The 14095-nt window shown below is 38.6% G+C and overlaps 1 protein-coding gene across 1 annotated transcript in view; it reads right to left on the minus strand.

Annotated features, from left to right (window-relative positions):
- The window catches only part of trip4 (thyroid hormone receptor interactor 4), a 56513-nt gene that overhangs the window by 28965 nt on the left and 13453 nt on the right, over positions 1 to 14095 (minus strand). Inside the window, exon 12 of the mRNA XM_058630299.1 lies at positions 3857 to 3959. Coding sequence (XP_058486282.1) covers positions 3857 to 3959 — 103 coding nt within the window. The remainder of the gene's footprint in view (positions 1 to 3856; positions 3960 to 14095) is intronic.

Below are 14095 nucleotides of genomic sequence, written 5' to 3' on the forward strand. Positions count from 1 at the left end.
GTCTGAATGTATAAACCAAAAACACATAATGATGTTTTTGACATTTTCAAACATCACTGAATATTACATTTATTCAATGCTTTGAACACAACAGAATGACGTTGAAGGTTAGCAAACATTAGTTAGCGCTTTGTCATTTTAATATAGGAGCAGATTTATGATACTATATGTACTGTATTTTTCTTGCTAGTAATACTCACGATATGCGCTCTTTGTGTTTTACAGCAATATAATTTTGATACTATGGGAGGGTGACAATAGGGAGGGCAAAACATAGCTCAAAAGGAAGTATCAGCATCTGGCTGATTCAACAGCAACAAACATTTGGTTTGATATTTTGTACTGGAGCTCACACACACTGCAGGAAGATAGGATGTATAGTACTTTCTCCACTTGTGTGCACACAGCCTGACCATAGTACAGAGAATGTCAGGCTATTGAAAACATGGAGGGAGGAAGTGGGGGATCGCTGTGAGGAAGAGAAAAAGGAAATTTGGGTTCATGTCAGAGTGCCAAATAGCTTTCAACACCCAGACTGACCTTCAGCAAACACACACACAATGTGACCACAAACCACGATACACATCCTTTATTATAGGGAAAGAGACTTGGACTTTTGCCATTTTACATGCCACACACTCCTCCACAGGTTAATGACCGAGTTTGTATCTAACATATTATATTATCTACAAAGCTGAGAGTGAGGAAGGGGGGCAGCATCAGGTTATTTGATAACTGATGTAATATGCAATATTCTCAGGAGGGTAGATAAAGGCAGCTGCACTTGGAACTGGGGAAGCTTTGTGGATATGAGATTAAATGTTCTTCAGAAAACTCAAGCGAATCCAGTTGACTATATCAACAGTATCTGCTGAGGATAATAAATAATTTATAATACAGTGGTGTCCTTTAACCATTAACACTTATGCACACATACATTCAACAGCACATCTACTGTATATGCAGCACTTTTCCATCTTTGAAACCCACTTTCTACATAGCCAGTTTAAAGCCGAGTGTCTTGCCTAGGGACACATCTGCATGTAGTGGCGTATTTCCACATTTCAGGTTGCTTCTCCACCGCAAAAAAAGTACCTACTTAACATGGGCGGAGTAAACACTGCACAGCTGAGTGAAACCGCGGGGACTTTGTTTCATACGTGACACACACACACACACACACACACGAGTGACTAGTGACTTTACACCAGACTCCTGTGGTTGTTGGAGATTAACCCACGTTTTTAGGATTGTTAAGTAGCTTTCATTTATCTACAATTTGGCACTGTTTGGCTTGATTTCTGTCCACACACCTCCGGAGTACAGCCTCCTACTCCACAGACAACAGTGGCACCGTTCTGTGATGCCACTCGCGATCGCCAGTGCTGTCCCTAAATACACCGGACTGTTAATTATAGAGATTTCCCTGGTAATTGTTGGAGATTAACCCACATTTTTAGGATTGTTAAGTAGTTTTAAGTGATTTACAGTTTGGCACTGTTCGGCTTGATTTGTGTGTGGGACGTCTCTTCCTGTGACGGCACTCTGGCCAGTCAGTGGCCGGCAGTCTGACCAATCATCGCATAGTACCTACTCAGCACACTTTTGGAACCTCGCCTGAGCAGGTACTAAAAATAGTACCTGGTACCAGGTACTATTTTATTGGTACCAGGTACTATGCTAATGGAAACACTACTTAAACCGTGCCATGGCGAGGAGAGTAGAGCCGGTGGAAATGCGCCATAGATGTGGATGTAGAAGAGCCGGGGATCGAATCCCTGACCTTTCAGTTGGAAAACAAACCTAGCATGCAACCCACTCTACCTGCTGAGCCACATCCCCCTGCCAAGAAAAAGGCAGGTGAAGAAAAAATATCTAATTTTGTTAGAATTTATATTCTTATAACCTGCCCATCTATTAATCCTTTCACACATACAATACAGTGCCTTCATTTATGTTACTTACAAGAAAATGCCTGCCATATTAATGTTTTACCACCCAAATGAAAAAACTACAGGATGGCACTGTGCCTTATGAGATGCATGAGATGGCAGACAATGCAGTGACAAGCACATATTTTTTGCTACTGTGGGAGCTAAAAAAAAAAAAGATACTTGTGCTGAAACCTCCCACCCCATTGCTCCCTGAGTAAGATGAGCAGAAATGCCTTGACCCATGAGATGCAGAGGGAATTGAGGTGTAAGAGTAGGTGAGAGAGAGCAAGAGAGTGAGATAGTGAAAAGCTGCCTGGTGTTTAAGAGTCACTGGAGTGGATTGGGTGGCTTCACTGCATCAGGATATGTGATCTAAATACTGGGATAACATAAATAGCCGAGTGCATATTGTGACTAATGTCCAGGACTTCAGGAGAGCATGCAATTCATACAAATCAGGTAATAGGGCATGTGAATTACTTCACTATTTCAGAAATAGCATATTTTCAAATGGTTAATAAATTTGGTGTATTACAATTAAACTTTACTATAAAATAAACTCTACAAACAATTCTGAAATATATGTTATCTGATGTGTGTGTCTGAGAATAGGTGTATTAAATTACACATGAAAGCTTGAAGGGATAATAAAAAAGAAAGCTAGTAGTATATAACAGTACAGCGCTCTTGCAGGAAAAGATGTAAAATGTCATTGAGTCAGAATAAAAGTTAATCTAATTGACTTGACTGCAGGCTTCAAAACAAAATCATAGAGAAATGGCTTACTTAAGGGTTTCATTCTTTAGTTTGAGACAGCATTTTTCTTTTAAGAAAACAAAAGGGAAATATTCCCATCTAGATCACAAATTGTCCCTTTGGATATTTTCAAATTTTATATAAGAAAGAATCTACGAATCGCTTAACAGTTTCCCTACAAGCAGGTTCAACAAACCAAAACTCAAAAGTAACCTGCTGATTCATAAAACCACAAGCTACTCTCATTTTAAATTATAGAGGTGCAGAGTCCCTCGCTGTGCTTACAACAGCACGGCTAGAACATGGTGTCAGCATTTCTTATCAAGCTCAGCCTTTTATCCAAGACCAAGCTAATGACAGAATGAAATGCATAAACAATTTAAGAATACTTAAAAAAGTAAATGAAAGTGTAAGTGTGTGCGTGTAGCAAATTGTTTCACTTCAGATGTAGTGTAGCAGGAAAATGCAACATTCTGACGATTTCCAAAACAGAGCTGAAGACTTCAACTGTATTTCTACACTAATGTATGCCAAAACCATCTAAATCAAAATCATTTCAGCACAGTTTGAAGAAGTGCTGATCCCTCATTGAATATGTAATTTTCCTTGTCAGGCAATGTGTTGAACATCTAAGACCTATGTAACTGCTGCTATTTCACAATATGGAAACAAATGCATATTTAGGATTTCAGTGGAATAAAAAAGGGGGGCACATTTTAGTTTGAGCTTCTCCTCCATCGATCTAGAAAGATCCGAGAGAGGCACAGCTGCATAAACAATCCTCTCATGTCTTTAGAGGGTTCTGAAATATTAACAAAAGGGCTTGCAGGTACATCATTTTGCAGCAACAGCAATGGCAGCAGAGGGAAACATGTTTGAGTCCTATTATAAATCACACAATACAGCAGCACCACAGCACATCCAGGCTCAGCTTGTCCCCCAGGCAACTGGACAGAAAATCCAGTCTTTACAGATGACTCAGAAATAATATGTACATGTGTACTGTATGTGGGAGCATGCTTTGTGGCTAATTCTGTTTCATGAATGAAAATAAAATAATCAGGATCTGTGCAAATTGAAAATAAATAAATGATGAAAAAATTTTTTTTGGCTTGTTCTAATTTCATACACTTGACTTTTCCTGGTGTGTAAGAAATAAGACTTACAGATCTTGTGCTTTCCTTTCATGGGGAATTTCACCAGCAGCTCTTGGGGGTTGGCGCAGATGAAGACAAAAGGGGAAGCAGACTCCTCACAGGTACCAGGGAACTGCAGTGGTGGGAAAAGAAAAACAGCAGTTTAAAACTGGCCATATTGTGCACAGAATGTTAAAATGCACAACACCCTGTCTAAAGGTAAATGTCTAAATCATGCCAACTGTCATTCCTACCTGACTTTTATACTTGTATAGTTATGAGTCTCTCTGGGTCTTACACAACATAATTACACAACTAATGATGCAGTTGTTAATGACAGCAATTGCGCCATGCATTACCATTTAAAGATGAGATGAAAATAGCAGCACCACCACATTTTTCACATACAAACTTATGTGGAGCAATACTACATCACACCAATAACATTATTGACATGTGTGCTTTTTATGTATCTACCACTATCAATTACTGTATTACATGGTATCACACCAATAACATTATTGACATGTGCTTTTTATGTACACCACTGTCAATTACTGTATTACATGTCACTGTAAATATTGAAAACATATAAACAAGTGACAACCAGTCGTGACATCACCCATACAAATCCTGTTATTTAGCCTCCTGATTTGGCCAGTGCCAAGTTGTTTTACACCTGGAAGTTCAGAGGTATGACCATGCTCCTATTGAATGATACCTGCTGTCAATCACACTGGTGTCCACTCATGCGCTGTACTCTATAATCTATTTTCCTCCTAGTAGAACATAATTTACAAAATTGACATGTGCCACTGAAGACCTGAAATTGGCAATTGAACCCATTAACTCCTCAGAAAAATGTCCTGACATGATACATCAAATAGGAAGTAGGCTAATTTTCCTATAGACATCCATTTAAACCAAATTATTTTGCATGTGGCTTATTAACCCATTTGAAACTTGACTGTGATGAACCTTAAACCACATAATCCAGCCCTGCTGCAAAATCCAGAAAAACACATCACATTTTAACCATATCCTTGACATATTTATGCACACCCCAAAACATGCCAAACCACATTCCTTCGAAGAAGGTGTTTTACAGCACATAATTGACAACAGCCTAGAGCACACAGAGACCAATACACAAAAGAAAGCCTCTCTCCCCTTGTGTTATTGATTGGTCTCTCAGGTGAGCACGGGGAATTGACTGACATAGTGACAAAGGAGTCATCTTTCCCATCACTGGCAACCAACGGTTCTCAGCTCATCCAATTTCCTCTGGCTCTATCAGATAGTGCCCATGATTGCATCTAGCCAGCCAGGAAGCAGCTCTTTTCATGACAGCATGCTTTTTCCTCTCTCCCACTTTCCCCCTTTCTTAGACTCCCTATCTCCCTCAAAGGAGCACTGAAGGTTGTGACAAATTTGGGGCTTTTAAGGGAAATCAGCAGCCCATCTGTATGGACCCCTGACAAACTGGGGAAAGATGATAGAGATGTTTATTTCAGATTACAGTCCATGTCATCTTCAGTGTAATACACTGGCAAGGAGGAAAAGAAAGAAACACTCAGAGCCATCTAAATATTTTTGGCGGCCCTAAAAGATTCTCTTGATCCCTAAAGGCAAATGACAGTGATTCTTTAACAAATGCATAATTGTTATTATTTTGTGATGGCAAGAAAACAATTCATTATTAAGTATACTCTAAGTCTCAGAAATCTTGAAAAACAAAAAAAAACAATATTCCATTCTCCAGTGGGAATGAGTTTAATCAGCACATGATTCTGCAAAGTCTGATTATGATCGGAGTCAGTGGGAAGGTTACACCCAAGTAAACACACTTCTGTCTTCTTTGCCTGCTTTATTTTTTCCAGAGATGTGGCATTTCCATTTCAACGCTACAATGCGCATTAATCTTCCGACCATTAGCATAGCCATTAGCATTAATTGCAGCGTTTCTTGGGACAGTGGTCAATATCATTCATTTAATCAATCGGATCATATAAAATTTATTTAATGAGTGAAAAATAGTAACTACAATAACATTATCAGTGAGAGCCATGCCATAATGATTTTGTTTTTTCTGCATCTGACTTGTTTTGTTTTCGGCATGTCCATGATGTCATAATTCACTCACATGTAATGCAAGGGTAAAGAAGAAAAACCACCTCGGGTTTCATGATAGTTTGAAAGCTTTCCAACAGTGTGGTGTGTATTGATGGAGTACACTGGCTCCAGTTGCCCTTAACTCTCTCAGTGATGTTTGGTGAGATGAGCATCATTATTTTCACAGTTAAGCCACTTTGAGTGAGTCCAAAAAATATTGGTTGCCTTTTTATAAAACTGCTTTGTGCAAGAGACAGAAAAAGGGGTTGATAAGCTGCATTTAGTCAGACACATTTATTTCAGCAACATGATAGCAGAAGCAACAATTTATGGAAATGCACATTTAAATAATCGGTTATAGAACCATCATTTTGTCAAATGTTCTCACACCAATGATTTGGTGCCTGAATTTCCCAGCCTCTAGTATCTCCTGACCAGTACCTTCCATCATACATTTTGATTAGATATAATAATATTAAATTAATCATCTAAGGACACATTATTTAACATGAAAACATAAAAGGTTTGGTAAAATACAATATCCCAATGTCTACCTTTAAACTAGCCAGAGGGGACACGAAATTCAACCTATAATGTAAAGATTGATTATATCAACTGGTAAGACTATGCCTTGCTTCTCAAACAACTTACAGAGGAGAAGAGCCAAATTGAGTCTTCTTATAATGCGCACATTAGGCAGCAGCCACTATTGAGTATTTTTTACCTGTTGTCATTCCCTGACAAATGAGTACAAAATCTGATGTAATTGTGTGGTTCAGCTGTTATGATTGAAGAACAGTTACAAGCCTTGTGTGAGCAGCAATAAACAGGGATTCATTAGGGACAGCAGTGTGGTATAAATGGGTCAAGTGTTGCTTTAACATGCTTCTATGCTTGCGGGTGGGACTGCAGCCAACAAAAAGAACATGACATTTTAATAACCTTAAAATACTGCCAGCTTAGTGCTATGGTCTAAGAAACGTAAGACAAGTAAGAGAGCATTCAAAAAGAAGACAGTACAAGAGCCACTTCCTGAAAAGAAGAGTTCAGCCTCATTTGAGATCATTAAAAGATGATCTCATGTTACACAAGATGGCTGTATTGTCAGAGGTATTCAAGGAAACAAAATGGTGGTGGTCTTGCTAAAATTAGATCGAATAAGCATTGCTGCAGCCAGAGCTCTGGTGTGTTCAAGTGAGACCCTGCCAGTTGCCTGCTCTTTCATCCTCCATTAGCTAATTAGCATTTAAAGCTGTTGAATGTGCTGCTTTGCCTCACTACCTCCCCCACCTAATTGTTTCCATTCCATGTTAATCAAAAGGGCACGAAACGTTGTGGCTGTGACATGAAGGGTTTGCTACAGCTCTCCATATTCATCAGGAAGAATCTAATGTGGGCAGATTGGATGCCTCTTAAAAATGCAATTAAAGCTGAGCTTGTCGAGAAACACAAATATTGAATTCAGAAATTGTTATGTACATTTATGTGGAAAGACAAAAAGTGTCTATAACAGTCACACAGTTCACTTGAGCAAACCAAAGTCGTCAGTATGAAGGTTTTTTAGTATGGTGGGTTAGGATTACAGCCCTAGGCCATTCTGAGTGGTGGGACCCAAGTGTTTTCCATGGGAGAGATCTGTGGGTGTAATATATGTATAGCAACTGTGACAAGTGCATTAAAATGACACTGTGGGAAACAAGTATCACTTGTTTAACTTTCCATTAGAAATAAGACTACAGAGAGAGGGAGACTCTGCAGGCTCTATATGTTCATAGACTCAACAAAACAATGCCGTCTACAGCATGACCATGCTTTAAACTGTAATACCATAGCATACCAATCATGTGTTTTAACAAGAAAATATAGTTATACAATATCTCCATATTTTTAGGCTATATCCCGATATACGCGATATATTGGGAAATAAAGCTGCACAAAATATTCGTAATATACTGTGTAGGATCTGTATTACATGCTTAAAATACAGTCATTACCTTTCATTACAGATAATACCTGGTTTATTTCTTTGGCTTTTCCACGCTAAATGAAGGATATTTACATGTGTGAGAAACAATAACATTGTCTATAAATATGGTGAAATTTAGCTGTAACACATAATTAAGCTTTAAGTGTTAAGAAACCTTTTAAAAATATAATGTTGTCAATTCCATGTATTTTTTAATCAATGTTTTAATATTTAACTTATATTTTGTGTATTTCACAAATGTATTCAATATAGAATATGCGATGATTATCAGGCATCACAGATACCTTATCATGATAAGACAATATCCAAAATCTAAGACGATATCTACTCTCATGTCACCATAAAGATGTAAAATCAATATATTGCCCAGCCTTTACACTGATTGGACGTATTCCAGTGTAAACATAAAGCTGATTGTCTTTTCTGCATAGACATAGATGGGCACTCTTCCCTTCCCTTCCTGATCTTTGGACAGAACCAAGCTTACCATCTGCTAGCTTATCACTCACCTAATAAAATCAGAGTGGTGTTGATCTTGAGCAGGAAAGTGAAACTACATGAAACAATTCAGTTGTTCATTTTCTGCTAGTGGAGGTTTTGTGTTTACTCAGTCCATCTGGACAGAGAATTGAAAATCAGTGTGAGCCAAAATGGATTGAATTGAAACATCTTTTTATTTGCAGGCGAGTCATACTGCAATGCTTTGATCACATGTGCTGAAGCAGGCTGAATAGAATATATACAGGCAACAGGGCTGTAAATATGGATTCAAAAAGATTTCCACAAGTAGCTGCAAGCTGAATGAAGGTCTAAATACAAAATACTCAAAGGCAAAATGAAGAGATGAAAATTCATAGAGCTCTCCAGCTTCTTCAGAGACTGCCAACTCAATACACTGCCCTCTATTTAATTTGCTGGGATCAAGCCAGGGGGGAATCAACAATATCCAACTGTAATAATATGAAATTCACAAGTTCATTGGAAAAAGTATGGCGGGAAGGAAGCTATTGGTGATGAAAACAGTGGCTTAGAGAGCAGGAAGAGGACACAGTGGCCCTATTGCTCATACCACACATTCTAATAATAAAGTATCATGTACTGAGGGTTATACTTCACATGAATCTTTCATCAGGATTGCTTCCCCAGCTCATCTGCCTTCTACTGTAGTATCCACTGTTATTACAGTCCAGAATACCATAACTTCAAACCATCGTTTGACGAAAACAACATCCATCTTAATAAAACCAGCTAATACAGAGCCAAGATTTGACAGAAGGAACACAAACCTTTGAATCCAAGCTTGTCAAGTGACAGCTCAACAAGCCAACACTGTTCCCGCTCCTCTCTCTACAATGTCTCTCTTTCTGGCTCTTTTCAGCTGCTGTCAGCAATTAAGGGCTGCAGAGACAAGTAATCTCCTTCTGGGCAACAGGGCCAGACCAGAACAGGCATGTGGAGGGGGCTGTGCAGTATGGAGGGTGGGGGATGGCAGTGGGCTTGGGGACTTCCAAGACTGGCCCCAGACTCAGTACTAGTCAGGCCCTGCTTGGCTGCACTCAATCTCAGCCCAATAAAAAGCCCTTCATTGGCAGGGTGCAACTGAGCCAGACGGGCTGGGAGCATGTGGCTTTTAAAAATGAGGGGGGTGAAATAAAGAGGAGGGAGGCACAGCATGATGGGAGAAGAGGAGGGGGTGAACTAGACAGTGAAAATGAAAAATGCCATAAGACGGACGGATAATAAAAAGTATGAGGGGAGGGAGGCGGAGATTTTGACAGATAGGGAACTATACAAAGCCAACCGTGTCTTTACAGAAAGGACACTTTTGAAATACTGCTTCACCAGTCCTGCCAAGGCTGGTTTCACTCTGGGAATCGAGAACCTGATGGATTGTCTCCGAGCTACGGGCTACATGTGGGAGGTGAAAGGGTGTTGTTGGGAACTGTGTGCAACAAGAATCGCCAACAGTTCTTCAATCTGTTCACGAAAACCACAAGCCTGATACTGATCACCAGACCTCCAACAATTACAGCTGAAAACTCAAACTACCTTTAACACAGAAACATTTGTTTTCTAATTCCTGCATGACACAAGTACATGCAGAGCACAAGCATACACATATTTTATGAATATTACTTCACAAAAATAACGCAATACATGTTACACTGTAAAAAAATTATATAAAATAAGAATTCTACACACATCGTAGCATTTATCAGAATTTGTTGAAATTATCACGTGTCCGATAGCATAATTCCTTATTTAGTTAGTCTTCCAATATGGGAAAGGCAACTTGAAGGACTTTAGAGGACAAAGTACTTCATAAAGCCATATGTTACAATCATTACCTGTACATTTTGACTTTGAAGATGAATATATTGGTCCATATATAGTACTTTATCTATATCTGAGTTAGGGACGTCTACTTACAAATATTAGCTTGTTTTTATGGTCAAAACCTCATAGTTTCTGCAGAATGGGCCAGTCCACTGCACCTCTCTGTCTGCCTCGCTCATTCGAGCATTTTCAGAGCTAAACCACATCCCGAGAACAGCAATTCTGATCGAGAGCATTACATTCTGCATTCAGGTTGCAGTTTATGGGAAAGTTGACGCAAGGCAGGTAATATAGCCGGCCATCATCTTTTTTATTTTAGCAATGAAAATACATTTGTGCAGGTTAATAGTCCCCCTACTTGGGTCAACAACTGTAAACATTATACCATAAACTGTCAAATAGTAGGAAAGGCATTCATATGATACTAAAAGCCATCATTAAACACATCCACTGTATTGTAATTATTGTCATATTTTAACAGGAATCCTCCCTCTTTCTTGATGTATTTCCATCTGCTGTTTCCTGTTAACACAAACTCCTCCATCTGTTTCACATTAAAAAAAACTTCTAACAGTTGAGGAGAAATAATCTTTTCACATTTACTGTGAAACATGTGCAGGAAGCATTGAGTTTCACTGAGAGCCGTTTGACATCATTTACTTGCGGGCCAGCAAGTGTAGTTGATCACAATGAATTCAACTCTGAGTGAGAACAGCATTTAAGTTCAACGAGGAAAAAAAAACAACAGTAGATACAGTTTACTGCGTGACTCTGTTGTACTGAAAGTGAAAATAAACATGTCATTTTACCCCCTTTAACTTATGTTGCAAATTGAAGTAAGCTACTGAAGATAATACATCACACCTTTGTCACCATAAATAAAAACCAATGGGAAGGAAGGTATCAATGGTTCATTAAAACAGCCTAAAACAAGCAGTATCTGTATAGCATGATTAGTTTCAGGAGCCTTTCAAACTTCAGTTGACCATTGCATTTTAGGCTAAAAACTGTATGCATACTTTTTGTGCATTAATCCCTAGTTTTAATTTAAAAACCAACTGATCAGTAATCAATATTAACAACAGATAATAATTACTTTAGCTACAGGGAAATACAGACACTGTATACGTTTCAGACACCTTTAACAACCCTTTTAATACTTGAAGCAAAAGGCACAAACACATGGACACTCAGCTTGTTTGGATAGAGGCTTTGGATCCAAACCAAAACTAAATGTGTCCATGTAAACAAGCATATTGCACATCCCTTTGTCCCAGTCAGCTCAGGCACACAGAGTTGGAGGAATAAAACATGAACGTACTACTTCACCTACAGATACTACACCTACTGTTGTCAAGTTGGATGATGAACATTTGTTATCTAGAAGTATGCAACACTGCCATATTAAGCCATATTAATTTCCTCAACACAACTAAGAGACATGGCTTATTACTAGAGGCTCAGCACAAGGGGAATGATTTTCTAATAACGGCCATTTCCTTCCTCTAAGAAATTAGACATTTTGCAGTAATAAAAATTCAAACCCCAAGTTACTACATATGTAAGTTAAAACAATGAAATCAATAACAAAAAAAAAGAAAATGTGTATTTTTACTTTGTGTGTGTGTGTGTGTCTGTGCTGTTTAGTCTTCATTACTGTCATGATGTCAATGGCTTCAAGCTGTCAGCAGCCTACAGCCTCATCAATAAAATTAACGGAAGGACTGAAGAGCAAAGGTTTTAAATTTTCTGCTCCCCTGCCTCAACTGAGGTCTGCAAAAAGAAAAAAAAGTAGAAGAAAAAAAGAAGTTGATATATAAAGTGTGAGCCATGTAGTAGCTACTGAGTGTACACTAGTGATGACAGGTGCAGTGAAGTCATGTGTTTTCACACAGTCTTCCTCACTTAGCCCTGTTCCACTTTCCCAGCCACGTTTATGACTTCACCTCCTGCAGAGGCCCCCGGGTAAGAGGAAAACAAGACTGCCTCACTTCAGTCAAAGCTTTTCAGACTAAACAAGCTAACTGCAGGAACTTTCAAAGGAAAATTATTCACTCTGATACGCACACTTAAGCTTCTGTTTGATGAGTGCAGGAGTCTCTCAAAAGTGAAATCGTATAAATAAATAAATAAAAACAAATAACCAGATTAATTATGCGCAATGGAAATGGCATTTTGAAAATCTAACACATTTTTATCAACACTGACAGTGACAAAGGAAGAAAAAAATTAAGCTTATGCTATAGTTTCTGAGCCAAGTTATCGTCTTCTATAAAAGCTCACTGCCTTTGCATAAAATCACACAGGAAACCCTTCTCATAAGGTTATTTTACAACAGGCTCTTGCTCTCTCTCTCTCGCTCCCACACACATACACCACACACACCACTGCAGACAATTACGCTGTCTGCCTTCAAACCTTAACATCAAAGAACAATCCATGGTATCCAAGGCATTAAAACTTCTTATTTTCCACCACAATCTCACTTTATTGTTGCCACAAATCCAGCTCTGTTTAACGCAGGTGCTGCCAACAAAAAAGCTCATGTTCTATGTAAGGTAACAAACCACTTCATAGTGGGGATTTGATTTCATAATATGGAAATTGAGAGTGACCTGAGATTTTATGAACATGTCCGTCTCTAAAGGTGAATATTTGCTTTGATATTCAGATGCTTGGGGTGCAGCCCTTCCATCTGTGTTCACTCAGCTTTACTAGGAAAAACAGTGTCTTCCCTCCTTCACTCGGGGCTGGCAACGAGAGTGGTTCGTGAGAGGAGCACAGAAAAATAGGCTGTCCACTGATTCTCAGTGGCAAGTGTTAGGTTTCTCTAAGACCATAGGTTAGTAATACAGCTTTACAACAGGTACAACTTAAAAGCTCCAAGGTAGAATAGTGAATTGTGAAACAGGGTGTAAAAAAATGAACCCTTTATAATTTATTTTTGACTTTTGCAACCGAGCTAAATAATTCTTTGGGTTAGACACCACTTAGAAATTACAATACTTTACTTGCCCTAATATAAAACACCATAAGCTTAGAGAAATCCAAACCAAATAAACAAGTGAGAGCAAAGCCCCAACACTCCTGACTGTCTCTGTGCCCATCCAGCTTTGCATTCTTGCACTGCACATATGTGGTTTATAATGACACTGTAACAGCTTTACCACATAGCATTTATGGAAACACCAGGTCTTTGATTTCACACAGATGCAGAAAAAAGCAGCTTCTTCCCTCAATTTTTAAAACTGCTCATTTTAGGAGTAGCTAACTGATGAAGACAACCGTAGCTCTGCAAATTGTTTTTAAAAAAATGTCACTGGATTTTAATGTTTTATAATGATAATAATCTTGTAAAAGAATCCAAAAAAAATCACTTGATGGGCAAATAAATTATAATTTTTTTAATGGCTGAGGCTAAAGCTGTGTGTCTAAGCCAAGTATCTTTCCTACCAATTGGTGAACCATGCAGACAAGGAACCAAAGAGACTGCACTGGTTTCTTTGTCCTGTGTGGTCCTTGTGAGGTGGTATATTAATGATATGTAACAGACTATTATTACCATTCTATACAAAGCTTGCAGAATGAGGAATCACAAATGTTTGGAAAAGCTAATGACTAAAGTTGTCCTGTTAACTTCCTTCAATCCAGTTAGTGAACTACATTCTGCTTGCACACTGAAGTAATGCTTTATTATTGCTGATGCTATGGCTAAGACTACTGTGTTACCATGAAACAATCACTTTAGCAGGCACCAGGCCACATGTTATACTGTAGATCATATGAGTGTGAATTTTCCCCATAGGGGATCAATAAAGTATCTATCTATCGAT

This window comes from Solea solea, chromosome 5, assembly GCF_958295425.1.
Source record: "Solea solea chromosome 5, fSolSol10.1, whole genome shotgun sequence".
NCBI classification, from domain to species: domain Eukaryota; kingdom Metazoa; phylum Chordata; class Actinopteri; order Pleuronectiformes; family Soleidae; genus Solea; species Solea solea.